Consider the following 24,958-nt stretch of genomic DNA (forward strand, 5'->3'; position numbering starts at 1 on the left):
TTGTAGAGAATTTAACGTTCTACAGAAAAAGTTTTATAATATTTTTCGGTAAGTTTTTATTCAATTATTAATTAATTGAAGATTATCATGGTATATTAAGTAAAAATCCAGAGCAACAACAGTTTATAGTCCAATTATTATCAGAATATAATCATAATTATTCTGATACTCGAAAAAGTTCAATTGTTGAAAATATGAAAATAAGTTCATAAAGTTCATCAAAACTTAAAACAAAATACTTTTATATTATTTTCCTTTTTTTAAAATTTTCTATTTTTTAGTATAAATAGATTTTTAGTTTTTTTGATCTATAAAAAATATGTATTGGTCACAATATCAACAAATAATTTTTGTTTCTTATGTAATAAAATTTTAAGATAATGAAAATACATGAAATTTGTAACCTTCAAGAAATATGTAATATATTTTATGGCACAACTGTTTATTTTGTAAATATACTTGAAAACATGGATGATTTTATTTTAATTGAACTTTGACCTCGAATAACTTTTGAACCAGAAAACTTACCGAAAAATATTATAAAACTTTTTCTGTAGAACGTTAAATTCTCTACAAAAATATCTACTTCTTATAATTTTAGGATCATTCGTAAGGACATATAAAATTTCGAAAAATAAAAGAAGTTTTTTACATGTTATTTCCATAAGAAACTTAGGTGGTCATGCGGACTATCTTAGAGTTGATATTAAGAGCTCAAATTTTTAGGGAATTTTTTTTTATTAATTTGGAAGTGTTTAAACCCCTGGGAGCATAAAAATTCGAAAATATCCAAAATAAGGACCACCCTAATGTATCAAACATTAAAAAATCGATTGAATTTATTTTACAAAAATATTGCTTTAAATATAAATAAAATTGTGCGTTTGCATAAAATTAGACATTTTGGAAAAAATAAAAATGCATTTTGATTAAAAAAGTAATGAGACTATCATATTTTGATTTAAAAAATAATGACAAAAATTTAAAGAAAATTAAGTCAACGAGTTTCACTCGCAAGACAATAGACCCAATTGCACCGTTATTTTGATGAAACTTAAATATGTGCTTGTCTTTATTTATTTACAAAAATAAAGACAAATACATATTTAAGTTTCGTTTAAAACCAAAATAACGCTGATGCAACTGGGCCTAAGGCGTTTATACAGCGCCTAATGCAAGTGTCTATGACCTGTAGCAAGGTTAACGCGGCCGTACTCGGACAATTGCGATAGCTGAGACGCACGCGAAGAAGACATAGGCCAATGCGAGACTCGTTGGCGGAGGCAAATCCCGTTCACCGCTATGCTACACTACAGCTCTGGCCTCGGCACGGATCGCCAACGAAACGAGAGAGAGCGGCGGACCAGTCGATCGGTCACCGTGCACACGTACTTTTAGCGGTGTCTGGCAGCGTTTCGAGAACTGTGAACTCTACAAATTCCGTTTCTCTCTCTCTCTCCCTCCTCTTTCTTTTTTTCTTCTCCCTTCCTATTTCTCTCTTTCTCCTTGCCCTCTTCACATACATACGACATACAAAGTAGATCGTTTTCTCTTTCTCTCTTTCTCTCCTCGCCATCCAGGACTCTGAAACTCGTTTCAGTCAGCCACGGGCTGTCCGTTGTTCCCGCGTTGTTGGTTCACGCGTTCTTGGTCGCGGACAGCAGTTCGCCGAGGGGGAGGACGTTGATTAAAATTTTTTTTTCTTTATCCGCTTCCAATTTTTTTGCCGAAGAATTAGTGAATGCGCGTGAACAAACGAGTGTTTACGTGTATATGCTTGTGCAGAAGAATGCGGTAGGATGCGTATCCAGGAAAGATGTTTCCTGCTGGGTCTCTGCCTCTTAGGCGGGGTCGCCTTTTCCTCGATAGTCGTCAATGCTGAAACGCGAATTACTACGACACCCGGTAAGTTCTTTTCGTAGATAAATTCATTCCGATTGTAAAAAGTATTTTGAATTGTATATTACTAAAAAAAATTGCTATTAAAGGCAGCAGAAAATTTTTATGTCAGAAAATGTTTGGAAAAACACCACATTTTATAAGAACAAAGTCCACAACAATATACGTCATATATATATATATATATATATATATATATATGTTCTAAAAAAAGTATTTATAATGAAGAAAAAAATCGGAACTGTTTGCATAAAACTATATCACAGTGAAAGATGTCATTATTCTTTACATGAGAATCTTACAACATATTTTTCTCATTTTAATGTAATTATCTAGATAATCACTACAAAAAACAACTTTAAATAATTTAAAAAACTATTTAAATTATTCTTAAAATACGTCTAAAAATTTACGAGATATCCAGATATTCTTTTAAATCTTTTACATTATACCTCTTAAATATTTGCGTTACATGAGTAAAGATATAAATACTAATAAAGGAAGAAAGAGAGAAATATTTTATAAATTTCCTTGTAGTTTGCTCTTTAATTTTCAATAAGGCACCGACGCATGTTTTATTTCATTCGTGTAATAATAACGCGCATTCATTAAAGCGATGAATGAAACGCATAGGATCGTACAACATAGCCGAAGATTTTAACGACCGCGCAGGACAGGCGCTCGAATTTTCCAAGTTCTATTCCGGCATTCGCGTCGAATTGAATTAATTTTTAAAAATCCATTTTAAGATTTGTAGTTTTTTTTACAAATGATTCACAATAATGACGATCCGCTGCGCAAGACATTCGTTTGTATTTATGTCAATTATTCTGTATAACAGTTACATGTTGTTCAGTGAAAATTAATTAAGAATAATTTCAACTTTTTAATTCGATATAAAAATCTTGTTAAATATAAATTGAATCTTTTTCAAGTATTAGAAGAAACGTTGATATTATGGGCACTGGGCACCTATTTTATTCAATAACCTTGCTAATAATCAATATTTTATTGAAATTTTAACGATTATTGATTTACGGTGTGATTTATAAAAATGTGGCGACATTGCATAATGAGAAGAGGAAAGAAACAGGGATAATACAAGCCACCACAAAAATTTTTAAAAATTGTTCAAAACAACATATAGTATTTTGATACAAAATTATATATTTTATTAAAATAAATTGTTAAAAGTACGTACAGTGTAATAGCAAATTTTTAATATAGATAGATAAATGCTGACTTACTATAAATACGAGATAGGTTATATATAAATCAACTGCCAACAGGACAGTTTTTATAAAACAAACTATTGGACTTTTAGACTTTTAATTACAGAAAAAAGAAATTATAATACGAAATGCACATATGTATACATAATCTCTCTATTATCGACACTACATATCTATTTCAAGCAGGACAAAAAGTCATCGTGATATCAAAATAATGTCAAAATAACTGCAAAATGATTATATCGTTAACTCTTTTGCTACGACGAGCGAGTGTAGTCGCTCTTCATAAAAATAAATTTATTAAAAAATTATAAATATCCTCTTTTAAGGATAGTTGTTTTTCTTTTAAAAAGCATTGTCAAAACAATTAACTTTTGTAAAAGTAAGACGTAAATCCGACCGTTATATGTAATGTTAGAAAACTAAAAATAAAAAAGACTTTTAAAATATTATTTACCATGTATGTAAATGACGTCATTCATTACAATTTCTTCCCGCTCTTACTCTTCTATGCGTAGAGGAAATGCACGTGGTCGCTGTAATTTTATCCCTCCTAGAAATAGTTTATTAATAGTTCAACTTAACTTTCACAAATGATTAAGTTTAACACGTAGTTCTTTTTTAACTTTGAAGATATTGGCTATTATATATTTGACGTATCTGTGCTCCTTGATAACAATATTCATTTAATTGATCTCACTCTTAACTCGTAATTAATATGAAAATGAAAACATTAGAATATAGTACTTTCCATTTCTTTTTTTCTTCTTTTAACGGAAAAAGTCGCACTAGAGCTTGATCAAAAATTGTACAAATTGACGACAAATACAATAATTGGAAAGTAAAATAAAATATTATTCTTATCTTTTAAGGATGATTATAGTATCAGTCTTCATTGAGCTTTCTCCGTTACCAAGATCCTGCTTTTGTTCTTTAAAGTTCCGCATATCGTTTAATAAGTAATGTACATTAGTAAATTACATTAGTAATACTAATGATGTTCGACGCTGTTTTCGAAAATTTCACTCTGCTCTGATTGAGATCCCAGCTCCATGCAGTGCGAAAAAAACGTTAAATTGTGATGTTTGTGTCATGGATCACAATATCTTTGGACCGGAAGTTACATCTAAAAAATGAAAATAAGTGATCTTAACTTGCACTATCTGATTTTTGCAAGAATTTCAAAGATTAGAATACTCTTTGAACTCATTGTAATGTACATTGAATCAAAAAAGTGATTAAGCATAAATGTATTGAATTGTACAAATAACTAACTCTGTGATTATAAGCAGAGGAAAACGAAATTTTAATCCGCATGAGAAGTTATCCATAAAAACTATTGTTGAAATATTTTTGCAAGGAAAAGAAAACACCAATCGATCGGAGGTTGAAGCAGATTGTTGAAATTAAAATCTTTACATTAGAGTGCGTGTGCAAAGATCAGTAGCATTTGAATTTTGTACAAGAACCTCTTTATAATTATATTAACAATTTCTATAATAACATTAATTCTGAGGCATTAACATAACCCAGACTAAGTTATAAGAAGCATGAGCGTGGGAACGCAATTCACAGTTATTATGTAGGGTTAAGTAATAAACTTTATTTAGTAAGTTTAAAATTAAATAGGAAAACAGTCTATATTTCCTCATTGAATAATAAAGTTTAAAACTTGATGAATTTTATTATAATTAATCATAAAGAAATAAATTTTTAACAGCAATATGTGCTTAAATTAAGACTTTCGAAATTTAAACAATAGAAGACATAAAATAAGGCTAACAGAAAGTACAGCGCGGAAATAGCGCTAGATGCAAACACATACAATTATTAATGTTGGAATAAATGTTTATTCATCTTGAACGATATATGCAAACGAACGTTTCGACTCACTTTAGAGTTATTCTCATACCTATATACTTGATAATAAAATCTTGAAAAAATATCTAGCAGTTGATTTTATACTTTCGACAGAAGAACGTTATATCTCTTAATGATAATCATTATTCGAGACTTCACTAGTCTCCATCAGTTTGTTTCATTGGGTGAGTCATTTTGCGGCAGTCTTATAATATGATTGTGATGATTTTGAAAGTCATCTAAAATAGAATATACTAATTTATTGGAAGAGGTGCAATGTTATCTCCTCCGACATCGATCGTTACGTGTAAAGATGCCACCACGGATTTGGCAAAGCGTTAATGACTCGATCGTTTTTTGTTTTTTAGACTGATAATCATCAGTCGCTAGATATTTTTTTCAAGATTTTATTATCGAATAACGCTGAGGATGACTCCAAAATGAGCCAAAACGTTCGTTCGCGCGTGTTATTCAAAATGAACATGAATTTACCCAATCCTGCAGATTTTGAGTTACGCTACTGAAAAACTTTATTTATTATCTTTCATTAATTTTTTGGGTGGCATTTTATCATTTATTATTTTAGCAAGTTTCTTTGCGATCAAGACTTTTTTCGCGGTATCCAACTGCTGTCTGTAAGATGGCAAAAGGTGGTGAGAAATGCGAACGACCAATGCTTTGATTAAAATGATTATTTTATTTCTTTTACGTTAATAAAAAAATTTTGAAAAATAATGACCAGAACTTAATTATACACCTAATAAAAATTGTCTGCTATTGTGCATTAGCATATTAGCACTAATACATAACAGAAAATTACTAAACGAGTAATTTCATAAGTAATTACTAGCAATTCGTCACCTAATAACGGAGATAACAAGGACGCTCATTATAGCTATACTCACAATATCACCTTCTCTAATTGTCACAGTTGTTTTTTTTTCTTTTTTTAATTGCAAATGAAAGGAACTGTGTGCAATAAATTAACTAATAAATAAATTGATGAAATAATACAATAAACGGAAGATGCATCAAGTGTATCTTCTAAACATTTTATAAAAATTGCGACATGTCTGTCACATTTTTAAGAATACGCAACTTTGGAATAGCAAAATCTACGATTATTGAACTTGTAGAAAAAAATCTTATAGCAAAATTGTAGAAAAGTTACTTAAAAAATCGATTTTTATGTATACAATATATATTTCCAAAATAATGTATTTCTATATTCATACAATATAACAATAATATAAAATATTAATTTATTAGAGGAGAAGAGGGTATTATGGCTACTGTCGACAATAATATGGCTACCTCTGTTATTTTCGTTATTAAGTGACGTATTCTAACAATTGCTTATGGAGTTATTCGTTTAGTAACCCGACGTTTTTTTAGCGATGCTAATATGCCACTACATAATAACTGACAATTGTTATAAAGCATTTTTACTTTTGAGCACTTTTACACTTTTTCAAGATACACTTTTAAGCTTTAATTATATATATTTCCTCATTATTCTTAAATTTGAATGTAATATCACTCGAAGGTATGTACATACACTCGAGTGTTTTCTTGTTTTTTTTCTCTTCGGCTGTACACATTTCGAGTTAAACAAAGTTAAAACGATAATATGGAATTTTATTAATATGGCTGTTTAAGCAACATTCTTATATCGAAATATTTCTTCGATAAATCGATTTTCATTCTAGAGAGAGCGGTGTCTACAAACATTAGAGACATCATTTTATGCTTGTTGTTTAATGTTAAGGGATAAAACGATATTTCTAATGAAATTTCTAATGGTATTTCTTAAGTTTCTGAACGCAGGAAAATTCCATGGAAAATTAAAAATATATAATTTTCTAACAAGGTACTGTGTTTCTTTTAAACTAAACTAATTTTTTTTAATTATTTTTATAGATAGCCATATTACAACCACTTTTTTTCTTCCACCGATTATGCGGTGCATTAGATTTTTATGAATCACGTCCTAAATAATAAATATTTTATTACTTTGAATTTAAAATCTGTCAAACGATACTTTGACGAATGTAATCGTTCAAGTTTCAATAAAAAATATTAATTATAAAAAAATATTCAATAAAATAAAAATAGGTGTCATATTACCTTCTTCTCCTCTACTTAATAATGTTACAAAATATTTTTAAGTACAAATAAAATTTTTCACAAATCTTTATCTTATTTTATGTAGTTTTATGCATTGGATTTCTTGGTACAAATAATACGTACCTTTATTTGATATTTTCTGCGCATTTTATTGTGATGGAGAATGGCATGTGGTCTTTGTCATTATCAATATCTATTTCTTCACTTCCATAATTGTATCCGGCAAGATGTTTTAATTCGAGTAAAATTTCATTCGATATACGGTTATAACGTGACATTATCGTATTTGTCTTATTGCAATGCACGAATGTAAATGTAAAAATATATGATAAAAAATATACAAAAATTTACACATTGTTGATACACGAGGCTTAAATTTTGTGCCTGTCTGAGCGATCTGTGGAATTGGCGAAACTAGTGTCTCATTTGTCTTTCGTCTGAACTTGATGTTAGTTGCGCCAATAAATCGCGACAAACTCCCACGTTGGAGGCTCTGTAATGTTTCACACTCGCCAAGCATTCCCGAGCCTGATGTTGGTTCCAGTCTACATATCTTTTCGCGTGCAATAAAATTAAGATAATTGTATAAATGTATAAATGTATACTAATAAATCGCCTTTATATGAAAACTAAACCTTAATTGTTATTTTGATTTTTTGGTTATCTACAAAGAAGAAAATTTATTTTACGCGCATACCCACATTCCATTATCATACAATACAATCAGCAATATGTTTTTAATTTGGCAAATTATACGTAACCGTAAAAAATACCTTTTTTTTAACACGTTAAGAGCCACATCGGTTCCTAAGGACTGGACACTAGACTTCCATTTACGCCACGCTGGTTTTCACGAACCGGCGTAGCACTTAACGTGTTAAATATCAATCATGCTACAAAAAGCTACAAAAATATGCAAAAAATGAAGGTTTTTATTGAAGAAATTAAAGGTTATCTTCGTGTGATCTTGAAACAACTATCTTTGGTTAAACTAATGACACCCTCTTATATTCACCACAAAGTCATAAAATTTTTGTATAAAATATTTTTGAAAAACTTCTCCTTTTCAAGATATTCGTATGTATTGAATATGAAAATATGGTCTAGGTATATTAAATATTTAGAAAGTCTTGGAACGAAATTGTACTAACGTAAGACACAAATGACAGATGAAAAACTTTGCGTAAGGATAAAATACTAATTATGTGCTGGATAGCAAAATAGGCTAGATACCGGATAGGCTAGATGTTCGGTATCATATAATGATACACGTATTTGTAGAAGTGATTATTGCAAAGAATACTAATGTGACATTAGTCTCTTGGTTTATAATTATTGAACACAGTCATTATTGTTAAATAGTTCAACTACCGAAATCTAATAATCATTCATGTAACTGTTAAAAGTAGTGCGCAGTAGTGATCATTGCAAATAATCTGATTAGTGGAATGAATATTTACTTATTGTTAGTTAAAATTTATCAAGGAGTGGTTGTTACAAATAATCTGATTAACGAAATCAATAATCACTCGCTCAAAAATTATTGAGTGATTATTGCGAACAATTCGATTATTGGATGCTAAATAATCGCTATTAGAGAGTGAGTGATCACTACTGAAATCTAATAATGATTATTGGCTTTCCAACCATTCATTTTTCTAAGGAAATTTATAAACATTTGCATGTTCTTCCAACTACGCGTCGCATTCTCTCAATTTAAATTTGTTTAATATACTTTACGGTTATATTAGCGTATCAGTTATATCATACATAAGTGCCTCGATGATCGAACTGGCTAGGATATCCACATGGAGAGTTGGTAAATCTAAATTCAAACCCTGGTTGAAGTCATATTTTTTGCAACAAATTCTTTACAATTTTTTAGATAAAGAAGGGGGGGGGATTGTAGAGAAAGAAAGAGAAATGCATCAAAATTATTAAATTGACTAGCAATTTAAATTGTGATATTATATTTCTGATTTTACTTGATAGCTGCACTTTAAAGTCTTACGGAAAGAAACTGTTGGAAAGCCAATAATCACTATTGGATTTTGGTAGCGATTATTCACTTTTTAATAGTGATCATTTAACATCCAATAATCAAATTATTTGCAATAATCACTCATATCAATAGTTTTGAATTAACGACAAGTGATTCTTGATTCCACTAATCAGATTGTTTGCAATAATCGTTCCCAAATAGTTTTTCATCGAGTGATTATTAATTTTATTAATCAAATTGTTTGCAATGATCACTACAGCACGCTAATAGTTATATAAATGATTATTAACTTTCGGTAATTGAACTATCTATAATGACTATTTAAAACTGTGTCCAATAATTTTAAACCAAGAGATTAATATATTACGTCGGTAACCTCTTTGCAATAATCATATAAAGCTAATTATATAAACCTTTATCATTAAAAAATACATTTTTTTCTCATAATTTTACTAGATACTTGAATTTATTCTTATGAATCGTTTCTTTTTGCTTATAGACACCAATAGTGACGACATACTAGAAGTGCAACCCCTTCATACAGAATGGCGGAATGATACAACGGAATCGAGAAATGTACATCCGAAAGAAACTGATGTTAAAGCTACAACTGAAACTAAGAAAAAACTCGTAATAGACTATAAAGTCAAAAGCGATCAAAAGTACCAAAAACTTATCGTCAAGGATGATGATTCTAGGAGGATTGTAGATTCCGACGCTCCGACGATATCATCGCTTTCACCAACAACAACTTCAGTAAAAATCGACCAATCTTCAGAGACAACAAAATTTATGGATGTTACGAATGTAACGATTCTTCCGTTTCTTCTTCGTGATGAACCGATAATTGTCACAACAACACCATTGAGCAATTTAACTGTCCAAAATATGACACACAGCGCAGTAGGGGTTCAAATGACGGAAGAAACAACGTTGTCAAGAGGCAGAGCCTTAAACGTCACTGCCTCGGAGCCAACGAACTCATTGCATGCCAATATAACGGATCTTAGTGACATCAGCATGGACGAAGACGATAAAGAAGTCGAAGGTAAGCATTGTAAAGAAACATAAATAATGAATATCGATTATTTTATAATTATTGATATTTTGCAAAAAAATAAAAAATATTACATAGTATATTATTATATATGAAATCAAAATTGGGCAATTTTTTTCAAATTAACTCTCTCTCTCTCTCTCTCTCTCTTTTCTTTTATTTATTTTTTCTGTTAATGACAAAAGAGGTGAGTACTCACTGTATTCATTTCACTCCACTTTTGTCAACATTCTCGCTCCTTTCGTCATCTCTACGATTTTTATTTTATTATTTTTGTTACTAGTATTTCTTCTGCTATTATTTTTTGTTTTGACACTTTTCTTCTGTTAATAACAGAAGGGGCGAGTATCTGCATTTTTCTTATCTTTTCTTTCACTCTTATCTTGATCGTAAGCACCCTCGCTCCTTCCGTTATCTTATTATCTTTCCTCACTTATGTTCTTTATTTTTATTTTGATTTTTTAGTTTTGTTTTCGTTATCTTCATTCTCGCTATATTTATGCTTATTTTTATTTTTCATCCAATCTATTTTTTCTTTATCTCGTCTTTATCAGTTTGCTTTGTACCACTGCTAACTGTTTGTCCTTAGAGGGCTTGTCCTAGGGCAATAATAAACGCTTGATCAATCAATCGATCTCGTGGGGGTTACTCGTGTTCGAATAAAACTTTGCGCGTTGCATACGCCGATACATGTTATGCGAGCTTGTACTTGGGATCCTTGGCGACTATAATCTGCGGTTTGACCTTTCAGGTTTAGCAATGTCGAAAGTGTAAAATAGGCGTCTGATCGAACCGGGAAACGCATTCTTTTCGTGGTCGTTCTCTCCGTGAACGTAGTACACATATACTTAATCAATTTAATCAATTGTCTCCAGGTGGAGAGTACATCGCACCACATAACGCAACTGCCGTAAACATTTCTTCAACGTTACTTCCTAAAGCATCAGTGTGCATCCATGAAGATCATACTTATTCAGTTGGCGAAAAAGTTGTCCGAAACTGCGAGGAAAAATGCGTGTGCTCCGAAAGTGGAATTATAGATTGTCAGCCATTATGTGTTTCTCCTTACATCAGAGCGGGCAGAGAGCTCAAGGACTCTGTGTGTCAAGAAAAATTGGTTCCTGAAGAACCATGTTGCGCTCTTATTTTCTGTCCGACGGATTCAGGTAAGTTTTTTCATATTCTCAGAATTTGATAGTTTTCAAACTAAAGTTCGGAAATTCACTATCTATAACTGGCACGTTTCTGTTCGTTTAAAATAAAACATAATATGTACAAACACATTTTACACCTTTCACATCTTAAGGTTTATCAATAAATCATACTCTTACATTAAATTTCTTAACTAGCATTTTTACTAATCTCGATATTTTTATTTATTCATCATTCATTAACATTTGAATTTTTATGTTATCTATTATCGTAGATAAAAAATGGAAAAATTATAATTTCACTGTTTGAAATTATTCCACGTGTGCAATATCACAAAATCTTTTTTTCTTTTTGTTACAATGAAATCGAGCGAGTAGTACACAACGCCGCTGACAATTCTATTTTTCCTAATTGAAAAACAGCATTGGATAGAATAAAGGATGCAATTTCAAAATTCATCCAAATTTCTGAACTTAATTTTAATAAAATAATATTTTGAAAATAAACTTCCGAAATTAGAAAGCTCTGAATAACAATAAATAAAATTTTTTGACAATATAATGTATTGAATGCTATACTAACATTAATATCCAATAGTTTGAATTAGTCTAAATATTCTTATCTGAGTACTTTAGACATTAAGTTCATCTGAAAAAATTTGAAAAATGTTTGAATTTTTTAAAAATTATGTTCTATTATTATCTTCTAGTATTTCTAAAAAGTGTTCCAATTTTTTAAAAAAGTTATAAAATTTGTTATAACTTTATAGTATATGTATATAATTAGATACAGCTACTGAACCGGAAGAAACGTGTGTATTCGGCAACGCAACAGTGACCAGGGGACAACGCGTTGAAGACGGCTGCTCTAGGATATGCATTTGTGAGGCTGGCGGTCACTTGAAATGTCAGCCCAGATGTCCACCGAATGAAACCATAGCCAATCTGCATGATCGCTGCGTCGTTTTAGCCGATCCCGGGTATGATCTTTAATAGATAAAATTAATTGTTGCAGATTAAATAATAAAATCATATTAATAAATAAAATAACAACTAATTATCTTGATTTTTAGAGACAAAAAATGTTGCACGGTTACATTATGCGATGTTACTTTGGGCGATCATGAGATTAGATTGGAGAATTCCACCGATTTGAGTGTACATTTGATGGACGTGAAGGTATTAAACTCAACAGCGATCAAATTAAAATTGACCACGAAGGATCCTCAACATGTTACCATAGAGATCTCGCAGAACAATCATGTATGGAGACAACAGAATCCCGATAAAGGTAGATAAAGCTTGTTGATAGAAATAAAAGAAAATGGATTTTCTTCAAAAGAGTGTTTTACCTCTCCTAAAAGTGAGATTGGACACGTATAAAAAAAACACGTGTGTTTCTTATTTTTATCAAAAACATAAGATTAAAAAACTAAAATTATATTGATATATTAGGAGTATAAATAAGTTTCCGCCGTTTTTATCAAAAATTGGGCATTTATTGTGAAAGAACGGTACCTAATGTTTTATTCGAAGTATTGTCCATCGCTAGCCACTACTTTTTCCCATCTTTCTAGCAGCATACGGATACCGCATCGGAAGAATGCTTCATCTTTTGAAGCTATCCATAAATCGACCCAATTTTTTGTATCTTCATATGATGTGAAGTGTTGCTCAGACAGGCCATGCGCCATCGATTGAAACAGGTAGTAATCAGAAGGAGCAATGTCTGGTGAATACGGCGGGTGGGGTAAAACTTCCCAATTGAGTGTTTCCAGGTAGGTTTTGACCGGCGCCGCAACATGTTGACGAGCATTATCATGCAGAAGAATAACTTTATCGTGTCTGGAGTAGTAGTGGGCACGTTTTTCCTTGAGTACTCAGTTCAATCTCATCAATTGTGTTCGGTAGAGAGCTCCAGTAATGGTTTCATTCGGTTTGAGCAACTCATAATACACGACACCAAGCTGATCCCACCAAATACACAACATGAGCTTTTTTCCATGAATGTTTGGCTTGGCTGTCGATGTTGAAGCATGGCCAGGTAGTCTCCATAATTTTTTCTTCTTTGGGTTATCGTAGTGGATCCATTTTTCATCACCAGTGACTATACGATGCAAAAAACCCTTTCGTTTATGCCTGACAAGCAGCATTTCACATGTGAAAAATCGGCGTTCAACATTTCTCGGCTTCAGTTCATATGAAACCCAGTTTCCTTGTTTTTGAATCATTCCCAATGATTTTAAACGATGTGAAATTGCTGGTTGAGTCACTCCTAATGTAAGTGCAAGTGCTTCTTGCGTTTGGCACGAATCTTCATCTAATAATGTTTCCAATTCCGCGTCTTCGTACACTTTCGGCCTTCCGCTACGTTCTTTGTCTTCGACGTCAAATTCACCGTTCTTAAACTTGTGAAACCACTCACGGCAACTTCTCTCACTTAAAGCAGCCTCACCATATGCTTCTATAAGCAATCGATGCGCCTCGGCTGCAGATTTCTTCAAATTAAAGAAGTAAATCAAAAGCTCCCGCAAATGACGCTTATTCGGCTCAAAACTCGAACATTTTCGCACGAAAAAAGATATATAATGCTGATACAAAATTGCTAATATCGCTAAGGTTATGTTGTTGCCAGATGTCCAACCTTACGATATAACGTTTTACAACAGACAATTTCAACCATAACATAAGGTGGCGCCATTTTTTGTGAAACGGCGGAAACTTATTTATACTCCTAATATATTTACAGATGGCATAGTTTCCAGTTTAGAACCCGCGCATACGTATTATGTTCGGGTAACGGAAGGAAGTCATACTGGACCAGCCGTACAGGTGTCTTTGCCAGCCGAAGTAGTAAAGACAAACATTTCGGAGAAAATATCCGACAAGGACATCTGCAATTATAGAGGAAAATCATATAAAGTTGGTGCAGAATGGTATGATGAATGTATTTCCTTCTGTACTTGCGTAGAGAATGGCAAATCTGAGTGCGCCACGATAGAATGTCCCACGGACTCGGGTCTAGATTTGTTAGATCCTCACTGTTTGGATTGGGAGACGGTCCCAGTGGATTTCGTCCCAAAAGCACCACAATGCTGTCCCCAGGTACAGCTCTCAAATTTTAATAATTACTCTTTTGCTTAATATAATTTATCTGCGCTAAACTAAACATATACGCATATCAGACGTTAAAAAAGATTACATTTACAACCTAACGTCGTACGTATCAAATAAATTGTGCGGAATGTGAAACCTCCTTGTTTGAGCCAAACGGGAACATTATTAAAGACAAGAATCGCGGAATACAAAAATCATATTTATAGAAATACCACAAACACGTCTGTAATTACATAACGTGGAACGTTTTATACGAGTTTGGATAATTCAAATCCTAGATTAGGAAAAATCCTGAAGAGAAAGATTAATATCTGAGACATTACACATAAAACGACTAATTTATAGTTTAAATGTACAGACTTGCACAAAATTATTGGCTGCATTGTATGACACTTTTCTTAATGGATGTAACCCTGGTCACGTTCCATACAGCACAGTATTGCAAAATATTGCTACAACGTTTCAACAACATTGCAGCAATGGTGAAATGTCCGCTTCAGTAATATTGAAACATACTGTTGTATTATATCAAAATATTTAAAAAATTCAATTGTTGTTGTCTTTGTTAGATTTTAATTTTTAGATATTTAAAATGTTTAAATAATAATATTTATCAAGAGGCGCGGTCGCGTCTCGTGCCAATTCAAAAAAAAAAAAAGCGAGAAGGACCGACGCCTCTTTTACGCGAGTCAGCGAGTTCAAGCATAACGAGATTATTAGATCTCAGCAACGGCTGAACCGATCAAGTTCAAAGTCATTTCATTCGATAGCTTGGGAAAAATTGCATATATAAAAGTGTTTTTATTTTTTCTCTCCGTGCCGTACAAGCGGAGATATCGCGATGCAAATTCTAATCTCTACATTTTTCTGTAAGATACGTCTCCTTGGTCATCGCCCTCAGGAATTCTCCCTTTCACATTTTCGACACAGTGTGGCGCTCGCTACTACACTATCAGCATCTAACTGTAACCTGAATCGTCAATAATATCTCGGTTTACGGGGCAACCGACACATTTTTCTGCCGAATTCTTTCGCGTGGTGCAAAAATGCGTTGAATAAGCTTATTATTAATGAATATGTGCAGTTAAAAATATATATTTTGCATTAACTAGAGTCAATATTATTATATATTATACTCCTACGAGTGCTACGTATAAAATTTTTCGAGTGTCATAAGAAGATATGATTTACAAAGTGCACATGAATATGGTAATGAAACGAGGTTGATTAGATCGGATGCACCTTATTAAATCTATTTTTATCTTTCTATCTTTCTCCAATGCATATTTACCTTTCTCAGCAAAAATGTAGTTTGCTTTCTCAGGTCTGCCTCTAAGTCATGCTTTTTTAATTCTAGCGTTAATGTAAATGTATATTTTTAATGAATTGACGTTTGAAACAAGTATCAAATAATTGAATAAAGATATAAAAATGATTCCAATGCCTGGTGTACGTGTAATTTTACAAGTTGAGTCTCAGAGGCCTCAACGCTGCGTGTACTTTCTGGTTTCAGAAATTTGTAATTGGATTAATTAATAAGTAAGGTAAGTACATTTTGAATCCTGTTTATTAAAAAAGTTAATAAAGTAAGTGTAACTTTTACAATGTATATAGAGTTTACTAAAAACTAGTTAAAATAATACATGATATTAAATATGCTCGCTGTGTTACAAAATGAATTATCTATTATAAGAAAAAATATCTTTTATAAGACGCTCAGAAATATTATTAAATATCAGGTAACAGCGAGATTAACACATATTATTTATTTACAATTAACATTTATTTTGTAACACAGCGAGCATATTTAATATCATGTATTATTTTAACTAGTTTAGTGAACTCAATATATATATTGTAAGAGCTACACTTAATTTTGTTAACTTTAATAAACAGGATTCAAAATGTACTTACCATACTTATTAATTAATCTAGTTACAAATTTCTAAAACCAGAGAGAATACGCAGCGTTGAGACCTCTGAGACTCAACTTGTAAAATTACACATATTTTTATATCTTTATTCAATCATTTGACACTTGTTTCAAATCATTCAAAATATACATTTACATTATGCTAGAGTTAAAAAAGTATGACTTAGAGGTAGACCTGAGAAAAAGTAAACCACATTTTTGCTGGAAAAAATATGCATTGGAGAAAGATAGAAAGATAAAAATAAATTTAATAAGGCTCATGCAATCTAATTAGCTATGTTTCATTATCATATTCATATGCACTTTGTCAATCATATCTTGTGACACTTGAAAAATTTTATACGTAGCATTCGTAGGAGTATAATATAATATTGAGTCTAGTTAATGCAAAATATATATTTTTAACTGCATATATTTATTAATAATACACTTATTCAACGTTTTTGTACGAGACAAACGAATTTGGCTGAAAAAAGTGCATAATATATAATCTTATCTATACAAGAGACATATTATTTATTGTGGATGGGAGTTGAGGTTAATTAAACAGAAATGGCGCTGCTAAATGTCTAACTATAATCTAAATAAAATATTGTAAAACAGAGGCGTCAATTTTTGTAGTTTAAAAATTTTTTATTTTAATAAAACATTCTCATTTCTGTTTAATTCTTTGGGATTAAATGTTACATATTTCATTGAAACTTTTTTAAATTAAGTACATCCACTTAAGTTAGAACAGAAAAATGTTTCAATAAAAATAAACAGACACAGTATCACTTAAATTTTATTTAAAAAAGAATTAAAGATACCGCTTCTTGGGTTTTACTTAAAAAATAAATATAATATCACTTGCATTTTATTCGTTAAAAGTAGTACAACAGTTATTTCAAACAGCAGTATATTCTCTTTATAATTGGCGCAATTTAAAGATTTCATACATTTTTTGGAAAAAATACATTTAGGTTGAATTAAAAAATAGTACCACTTGAGTTTTTAAAAAAAATTATAGATAAGGTGCGCGCGCACACACATAAATTGGCACCTTTTTTTTACCTTTTTTGTAAAGGTAATTTTGTACTGATTTTGTACTGACTTGATAGTAGATACAAAAAAAGAGAGAGAGAGAGATTACGTATGTAATATCGTTTTCATAGTAATGACATATTCTCAAATAAAAGTTTTGAAAAGCTCAAAATTTTTTTAAACTTTCCGTGTTCTCGCAATAGTTATATTAATAAATTTTAGGAGGTGCGCTGTAGAAACAATGGCTCCTGTAATTACGAAGGAGTTGTGTATGATAACTGGAGCGAGTTACCCTCGAATGTCACTGGATGCGAGAAACGTTGTTATTGTGAAATGGGCAATATATCTTGTCAAGCTGCTTGTAAATTTGTACCAGCTCTGCCGCCTGCCAATTTACCATGTCCTTCGTATCAAGCAACGTTGACACATGTACCTACTAACCCATGCTGTACACAATGGACCTGTGCCCATCCTTCGGCACAACTGCCAGGTAAATAATAGTTTAAATAAAAAAATTCTATAGATATATAATATAAATAAAATATACATCTCCCAACATCCTAATCAATCGGATAATTCTTAACTTTTCGGAATGCACGCAGTATTTGGGATAAAAAATTTTTAATTTGTTATTGTTAATTAATTTGTCATAAATCTCATTTGTCTAAATTTAGTTATTAGATGCTCAACTACTAGTAATTATACTTATGGAATCACTTGTAGCCAACCATTGTATAGTAGCGTTAATATAAAATACCAATGCACAGTAACTACAATTGTTATAAGGTATTTTTGCTTTTAAACATTTCGAAATGTTTTCAAGGTACATTTAACATTTAATTACATATACTTCTTTACTGTTTTTAAACTTGAGCTTATTATCACACAAATATACATAATTACGTACATTGTGTTTTTTTTGTTATTTAACTTTTTATTCAGCTATTCATATCTTGAGTTATGCAAAATTATTCAGTAGCATAGCATTTTGTTAACGCAGTCACCTAAGCGCGCTCGTAATATGGCTATTATCGAGATTTTTATATCAAAATATAATATTTCTTTGATAAAACAAAGGTGCTTGGAAGTCACTGACTCGCGTAAAAAGACACGGTTTCTCTCGCTGCGCGTTCATTTAGCGCAAGACTTTACCGCGTTTTTCTTGATATTGCAATATTTATACGAATAGTATAATTTTTGTAATATTTCACTAATATTACAAATTTATATATATCATGCTGCAATTTAATAGATATTCTACAATATAATAAATATTACATCATAATTTATCCCAACGTAATATTTCTGTAAAATTACTATACTTTATAATTTGTAGTATTACTGCAATATCTCGTGACTACATGTTCAGTGAGAAGAAAATTGTTAAAAATGTAAAACATTTAGTCCGATACGATCAACTAAGAAACATTGGATTGATTCAATAGTTATTTAGTTACACAAAAAAGGTGTAGTTTATTCGTGTCAATTATTAAAATTTTGTAACAAGACAATTAAACCAACTCAGTATTTAATTGCGCGTATCGGACTAAATATTTTACTCTTTTCAAAAAATTGTTTTCTCAGTATAATAATTTCTTCATCTAAAAATTATAAAATATTATAGAATAAAATGAAAAGTATATCTTATATACATATATCTGGTTACTCCTAAAAATTTTTAGTATAATCTTATGCACATATAAAGACGGTGTGTCGTGTAGTTCAGTGTGAGAGCGACGGACTTGTAACGTGACACGTCACGAGTTCGAATCCACACATCCCGTATATACATACAGATTTTTAAATTCGTAACCTTTAGCGGAAGTCACGTAAGAATTCGTCCATGTGATGTATAGGGACTGATAATCTCATCCGATCTCATTACTATTATTACTTTGCAAATAGAAATATAATAGATACAAATATAAATCGTGCCGAATACGCTCTCACACGGGTACATTATTGCACAATTATTACTTGGATTGTGCCTATTTATTGCATTGCAATTTAATGGCTTTAGGATGTATCTTAGTAAGAAATGGTACATCGAATCGACATCGATTTCGTTATCATTTCTTACTATTTATTATATTGTATTTTCTCAAAATTTACATTGTTAATCTTACATTTTTTATCTTTGTATATACTTCATTGATGATGCGATAATTGAATGAAAGCAAAGCTGTAAATGTATGCTTCGTAAAATCTGCGCTTTGAAATATTTAAATTGGATCCCGCTGTAAATATGCATGGACTTTGGACAACCTGTGACCGATCACTGACAATCTCTGTGACAATAGACTTTACTTATTGCAGGAGTGAACGCGACGATCGCGTATCCCGGCCCCTTAACTACAAACATGTTTGATCAGCAAACGATTGACAATATCAAAAGACTGAATAACAAGTCGGAAATGCTCAAGCCCAGCCAGGAATCGGAGCATGGTACTTCTCCCTTCTCGGAAGACCCAAAAACCGATAAAACCCAAACAGACACTATTTCTCACCCACCTCCTCACTATCCTATGGATCCAGGACATCCCATGGTACCGTATAACGGACCTTATAGCCCCGACTTCCTATCCACGTATGCCAATGCGGAAGATGTCTTTCATTTACCTATCCATTCCGAAAAACCTATATCGAGCTCGAAAGAAAAATCAAAGTCAAAATTTGATTCGAAAAAACCCGTAGAAGTACCGAAGCCTCACAAGGAAACAATTGAACACTATTTCCCTGGTCCGTTAGCACCCGATAGGTTTCCCGATAAGACCGTTTCGATACCTCCAAATTCCGTCAACGAAAATCAACGTGTATCAAGTTCATTGAATTCAAACAAGTTGACTCCTTCGCAAAAAGATCGTCCGATTAATCAGACTCAGTTCGTACCGTTACGCTCTCATCCGGATACGTCAGCTCCAGGATCCTCTTTTACTCCTAATAACAGAAAAAATATATCTTCGATCAATATCAACAGCCAATACGATAATTCAGCGGTTGGGCTTCCTTATCAGGGTTCGATCCCCCTCAAACCCGATTCAATAGACCCAAATGTAATTGTTTCTACGGTTTCAAAAAAGAAAACCACACCGAGTAATCCCTTTATTGATGCGGAAAAATCAAAAATGTCCTTGATATTACCAGATCGGCCGAAACAAAGTCCAAAAAATCCCGGTCATGAAACTTTGCCAGAACAATTGAATCATCTGATAAACTCGCAGCACCCTGGCCTAATTCAGCTGAATCATACTCCTCCCCAAGGTTATCCGGGTCTGTACGATCTTCACCAACAAATCTCTAGTCAAAAACAATCACCCAATAATCGAGTGCAACCCATTTATTTCGGCACGACTGCATCGAAGAAAACAACAAAACCTAATATCTTTACGCAAAAAGATGAGAACGGGCAGACCGTTTATCACATTCACACATTCGATATTCCGAATACTCCGCAGCAAATTGAAGAATTATTAGCGCACATTAATCAACATGATTCCCATCCTAAGCCTTTCCAAAACTATCCCGGACAACCAGCTATATCCCATAATGTACCGAACGGACCGCTGCCAACTCTACTACCTCATATAGACGCTCACATACCACATTCAGGACTTACGCACTTGAACCACCCGCTCGCAGCACAAACGCCCAGTCAGTCAGGTTCGTTCCTGATCATAAAAAAGAATAATGTACAGAATTTTCGTTAGCGGTCACATTTGGTAAATGAGCTGATATTTCTTTCTAAAAAGTAAAATAATGAGTCGATTCTTTGTTAAAGACCTTTGTTAAAGTGTAAAATAATGTTTTATTACCGATATTTATCGTGCACTTTTACAAAATTTGTGAAACTTTAACATTAAATTTTATAAATACTATACGTCCCAAAATTTAAGCTTCCGTTAAAATCCACTTATTATTAATTAAAGAATTAAGTTGCATCGTATGATTGTATCTCTGACATATATTATTTATAAAATGCCAACTTTTTAATATATTTTTTTTATTTTGATTTTACTTCTAAAATTATTTCTATTCTATTTCCAGAAAAAATTATTTTATTTTTTAATAAAAAATATCGCCACATGCACCAAATATGCTTCTTACAGAAAATTCTATATAATTATTATTAAGGAATATGTACATAAATATACTTTAAAAACATACATTTGCTACTTTTGCAATAATTTCTTGTGAAATAATTTTGAAACAATTACAAAAACGCGTGTGGAGATGTAAAAATGAACGTTAAAAATAAATGTTATTCTAGACTTCGTGAAGACATACGGTGAGAAAAAATTTAAGCTAGAGAATGTTCAAGCGAATAATTCACTTTTAAAAATAAATCAAATTATGTAAAAGAAAAATAACATTTTGTAAAAAACAATTACGCAAAATCTATATTAAAGCACAATGACTAACTAAAGAATACGGAAAGATCATAAAACATTAGTTGCTTTTTAAATCTTGCCATTTTATACAAATGTATGGTCAGCGCCAAAAAGGTTAATGGCAATATCTTTTCTTCGATGAGTTTCGGAATGCAGTCTAATCATCAAACGATTGGTTCTTAATCCGCTCTATAAGCAAGACTTGTAAGTCCCGAAAGTCATTGAAAAAGTGTTGTAAACTTTTTGACGCTGAGCGTATATTGACTCATCTTTATTTTTATAATGCGCTAACATGATTTTCTTGTTGAAAACTTTAAATAATTAAATATAAGTGTATATAAAATATATTTAATTTTTTCCCTTTGAATAAAATATTACACCTAATGTATTTAAACTTATCATTACTATAGTTAAGGTAAATGTCCCAGTAGCCGGACATGTTTCAGTGTATCCAACCGTATATTAAAGAAATAATTATTGTTAAATATTTATAAATATAAATCTTAAAGTAAATCTTTAAAATTAAGTCTTTTTTTTAAATCATTAATATATACATATACTAAAAATGTGTATATTTGAAAAGTTTAGACTCGTTGTACAATATTTACTTAAATAATAATAAATTAATACAATGAGCTCAGGAATATTATATGTTGATAAACTTCGTGCAACCCGTAATAATTTTACTAAGAGCAAGTGATTTTTGTAACAAAAAAAAATTCTTTTAATTAACTTTTGAAAGAAATGTTTCGGTATTTTAATTAAAAATGACTATATTCTATATGGTTTGTTCATTTAGATAAATTTTATATATAAATTAATTTTATATATAAATATTTTAATGTTCGGTTACTGATACTAGCTAAATTTAGAGCAGTCCCAATGTCCATCTACATGCTTGACAGCTTGAATTTATAATATTAATAATAAAAGTTGTATTATTAGAAATATAAAAATATTACTCTAGTAAAGAAAATTAAAAAAAAAGTTTTTCAGAAAGAAACAAAGTTAAAGAAATTGTGCAGTATCACATTATTTTACTAATCACATATTTTATTAACTCTTAAATAAAAATAAGTTTACTAATATTATTGTTTTTATTTTTTCTTATATTTCTAATATCAGCAAATTGATTGTCACATTGCCATCAGACGTTAAGATAAGTTGTATCCGGATATGGGGACATAGATGTTTCAGGCTGTCCGGACATAAGTTCATATACGTGTACAAAAATACAATATTTACAAATATTTAATAAATTACAAATTGATAATGATTTTTTTTATTTCTTTTATTTAAAGTATAATCTTTATTGTGTATACAACAAAATATTTAAAGAAAAAGTATTATTTTGATTTAAAAAATCCTGTTTTCAATAAGAATTAGCTCTCAAATGTTAGGACACTGGAACATTTACCTTACTGATTGAAAAAAACAATTTAGATTATATAGCATTAGCAATCTGCTTAACTAAATAGTTTAAATATACAACGGAGTAATCATTTACTATAAGAGACGCAGCTCCAATCACTTTAACCTTAACATATTGTCAAGGACATTATCCTGAGTGACCATCGAAAGATTTAATTGGCGCTGATTGTTCGTTAAAAAATTATTAACAAAGTTGATAATGTAAATGTGTATTTTATAGCAAAGTAAAGTTCACTCCATTCGAAATAGAGTTCTATATAAAGAGAGAAGCGACATCGAACCCCCCCCCCTTTTTTTATATGGGGAAATTCTCATGGATACCCCTCCCTTCCGGGGGGAAGAGAAGCGGTTATGCAGAATTCTTACCGGCTAAAACCCCATGGTGGTCCACCTTTACATGAGACGTGAGGGGCGCCCCGGGCTTGCGAAGGCATTCTCCAACGGGCGCCTCCCGAGCCCCTTCGCCTTTCCCGTTTAGCATGGGAGAGGGCCGTCCTAATTGGAGACCGTTGCGGGACCACCACGCAACGGTCTCCCCTGCCGTGGAGCTGCGTGCAATGGGATAGGGTGCCCCCGCACCCGATCCCTGCAGCTCCCAGCAGTCTTGGACTGGAGGGCCAGGCACATGGCATCTCGCCCGTTCCTCCCTCCATCCCGTGACTGTTTGGGGAGTTTACGAGACCCGGGCAAATGCCCGGGCCCTTCTCCCAGGTCTCTTTTTTCGGCAGGGAGCGGCGTTCGGAGCCGACTCCCTCCTTCTGTGAGGTGACGGAGTCACAGAAGGAGAGCGCGGCTGCCCAATTCTCCTCCCCTTCGAGCATGGTTCTTACCATACTCTCCAAGGAGAAATCGGCCTGGGTAATGTCCAAGGCCCGGAGTAAGACCCGACGGTCATCATCCCATGCTGGACAATCCAGCAGGGTGTGATCCGCCGAGTCTACCCGAGCCCTGCAGTGGTGGCACATCCTGGTGGGTTCACGACCTATTCGGTGCAGGTACTCACCGAAGCAACCATGCCCGGTGAGCACCTGCCCCAGCCTGTAAGTGAGGGGTCCGAAACGTCGCCGGCCCATCCATTCCATCAGAACGGGCCCGATGGCACCGACGGCACGAGAGCCCGGCCCATCTAGGGACAGACTCTCGCCCCAATCCTCGACAGCACACCGCCTCGCTTGGAGGCGCCACACTTCCTGCTCTTTAAGTATCCAGGGAGCCCCGGGGACCCGAAGGCGCGCGCGCTTTTCTGCGTACGCAGACATCAAACCCCCACCACAACCTCCAGTATCCTACTAACCCTACCCAATACCTCCACCATCGCCATATTGTAAATGTCATCAAACACCATTTAATATAAACATATTCCGTCACTTGAAACTCTGATATTTCAAATTGTTACACAATCATAAATGGCACATTTTAATTATGTTCCTCTTCTTATTCAGTTTCAATTTTGGATAACCTAATCATTAAATGTCACTCTGCAAACAGCTGTGGTCACAACATGGCTGCTCACATACCCAATCAAAGTTACAATCAGATTATCAATCAGAGTTTCAGACATCAATGTCGCTTTTCTGTTTACATAGAACTCTAATTCAAAAGATCCCTTGCGTGGATGCTGCGAAGCCCCTCCTCCGCACCCCCTCACCGACATTTCTAACTCTACTCAATCTTAAATTTTACTCTGTGACCACACGCGTATGGATCACATAGTATGCAGATGTAACCATATGCGTAT

General features: G+C 32.5%; 1 protein-coding gene across 2 annotated transcripts in view; it reads left to right on the top strand.

Annotated features, from left to right (window-relative positions):
• Positions 1-1,799: 1,799 nt before the first annotated feature.
• Positions 1,800-24,958, top strand: part of LOC105207045 (putative epidermal cell surface receptor) — a 28,045-nt gene continuing 4,886 nt past the window's right edge. For both annotated transcript variants that reach the window (XM_039456952.1, XM_039456953.1), the window contains exons 1-8: positions 1,800-1,905; positions 9,620-10,168; positions 11,053-11,343; positions 12,116-12,308; positions 12,402-12,619; positions 14,078-14,433; positions 17,624-17,891; positions 19,718-21,061. In XM_039456952.1, coding sequence (XP_039312886.1) covers positions 1,800-1,905; positions 9,620-10,168; positions 11,053-11,343; positions 12,116-12,308; positions 12,402-12,619; positions 14,078-14,433; positions 17,624-17,891; positions 19,718-21,061 — 3,325 coding nt within the window. The remainder of the gene's footprint in view (positions 1,906-9,619; positions 10,169-11,052; positions 11,344-12,115; positions 12,309-12,401; positions 12,620-14,077; positions 14,434-17,623; positions 17,892-19,717; positions 21,062-24,958) is intronic.

This window comes from Solenopsis invicta, chromosome 13, assembly GCF_016802725.1.
Source record: "Solenopsis invicta isolate M01_SB chromosome 13, UNIL_Sinv_3.0, whole genome shotgun sequence".
NCBI classification, from domain to species: domain Eukaryota; kingdom Metazoa; phylum Arthropoda; class Insecta; order Hymenoptera; family Formicidae; genus Solenopsis; species Solenopsis invicta.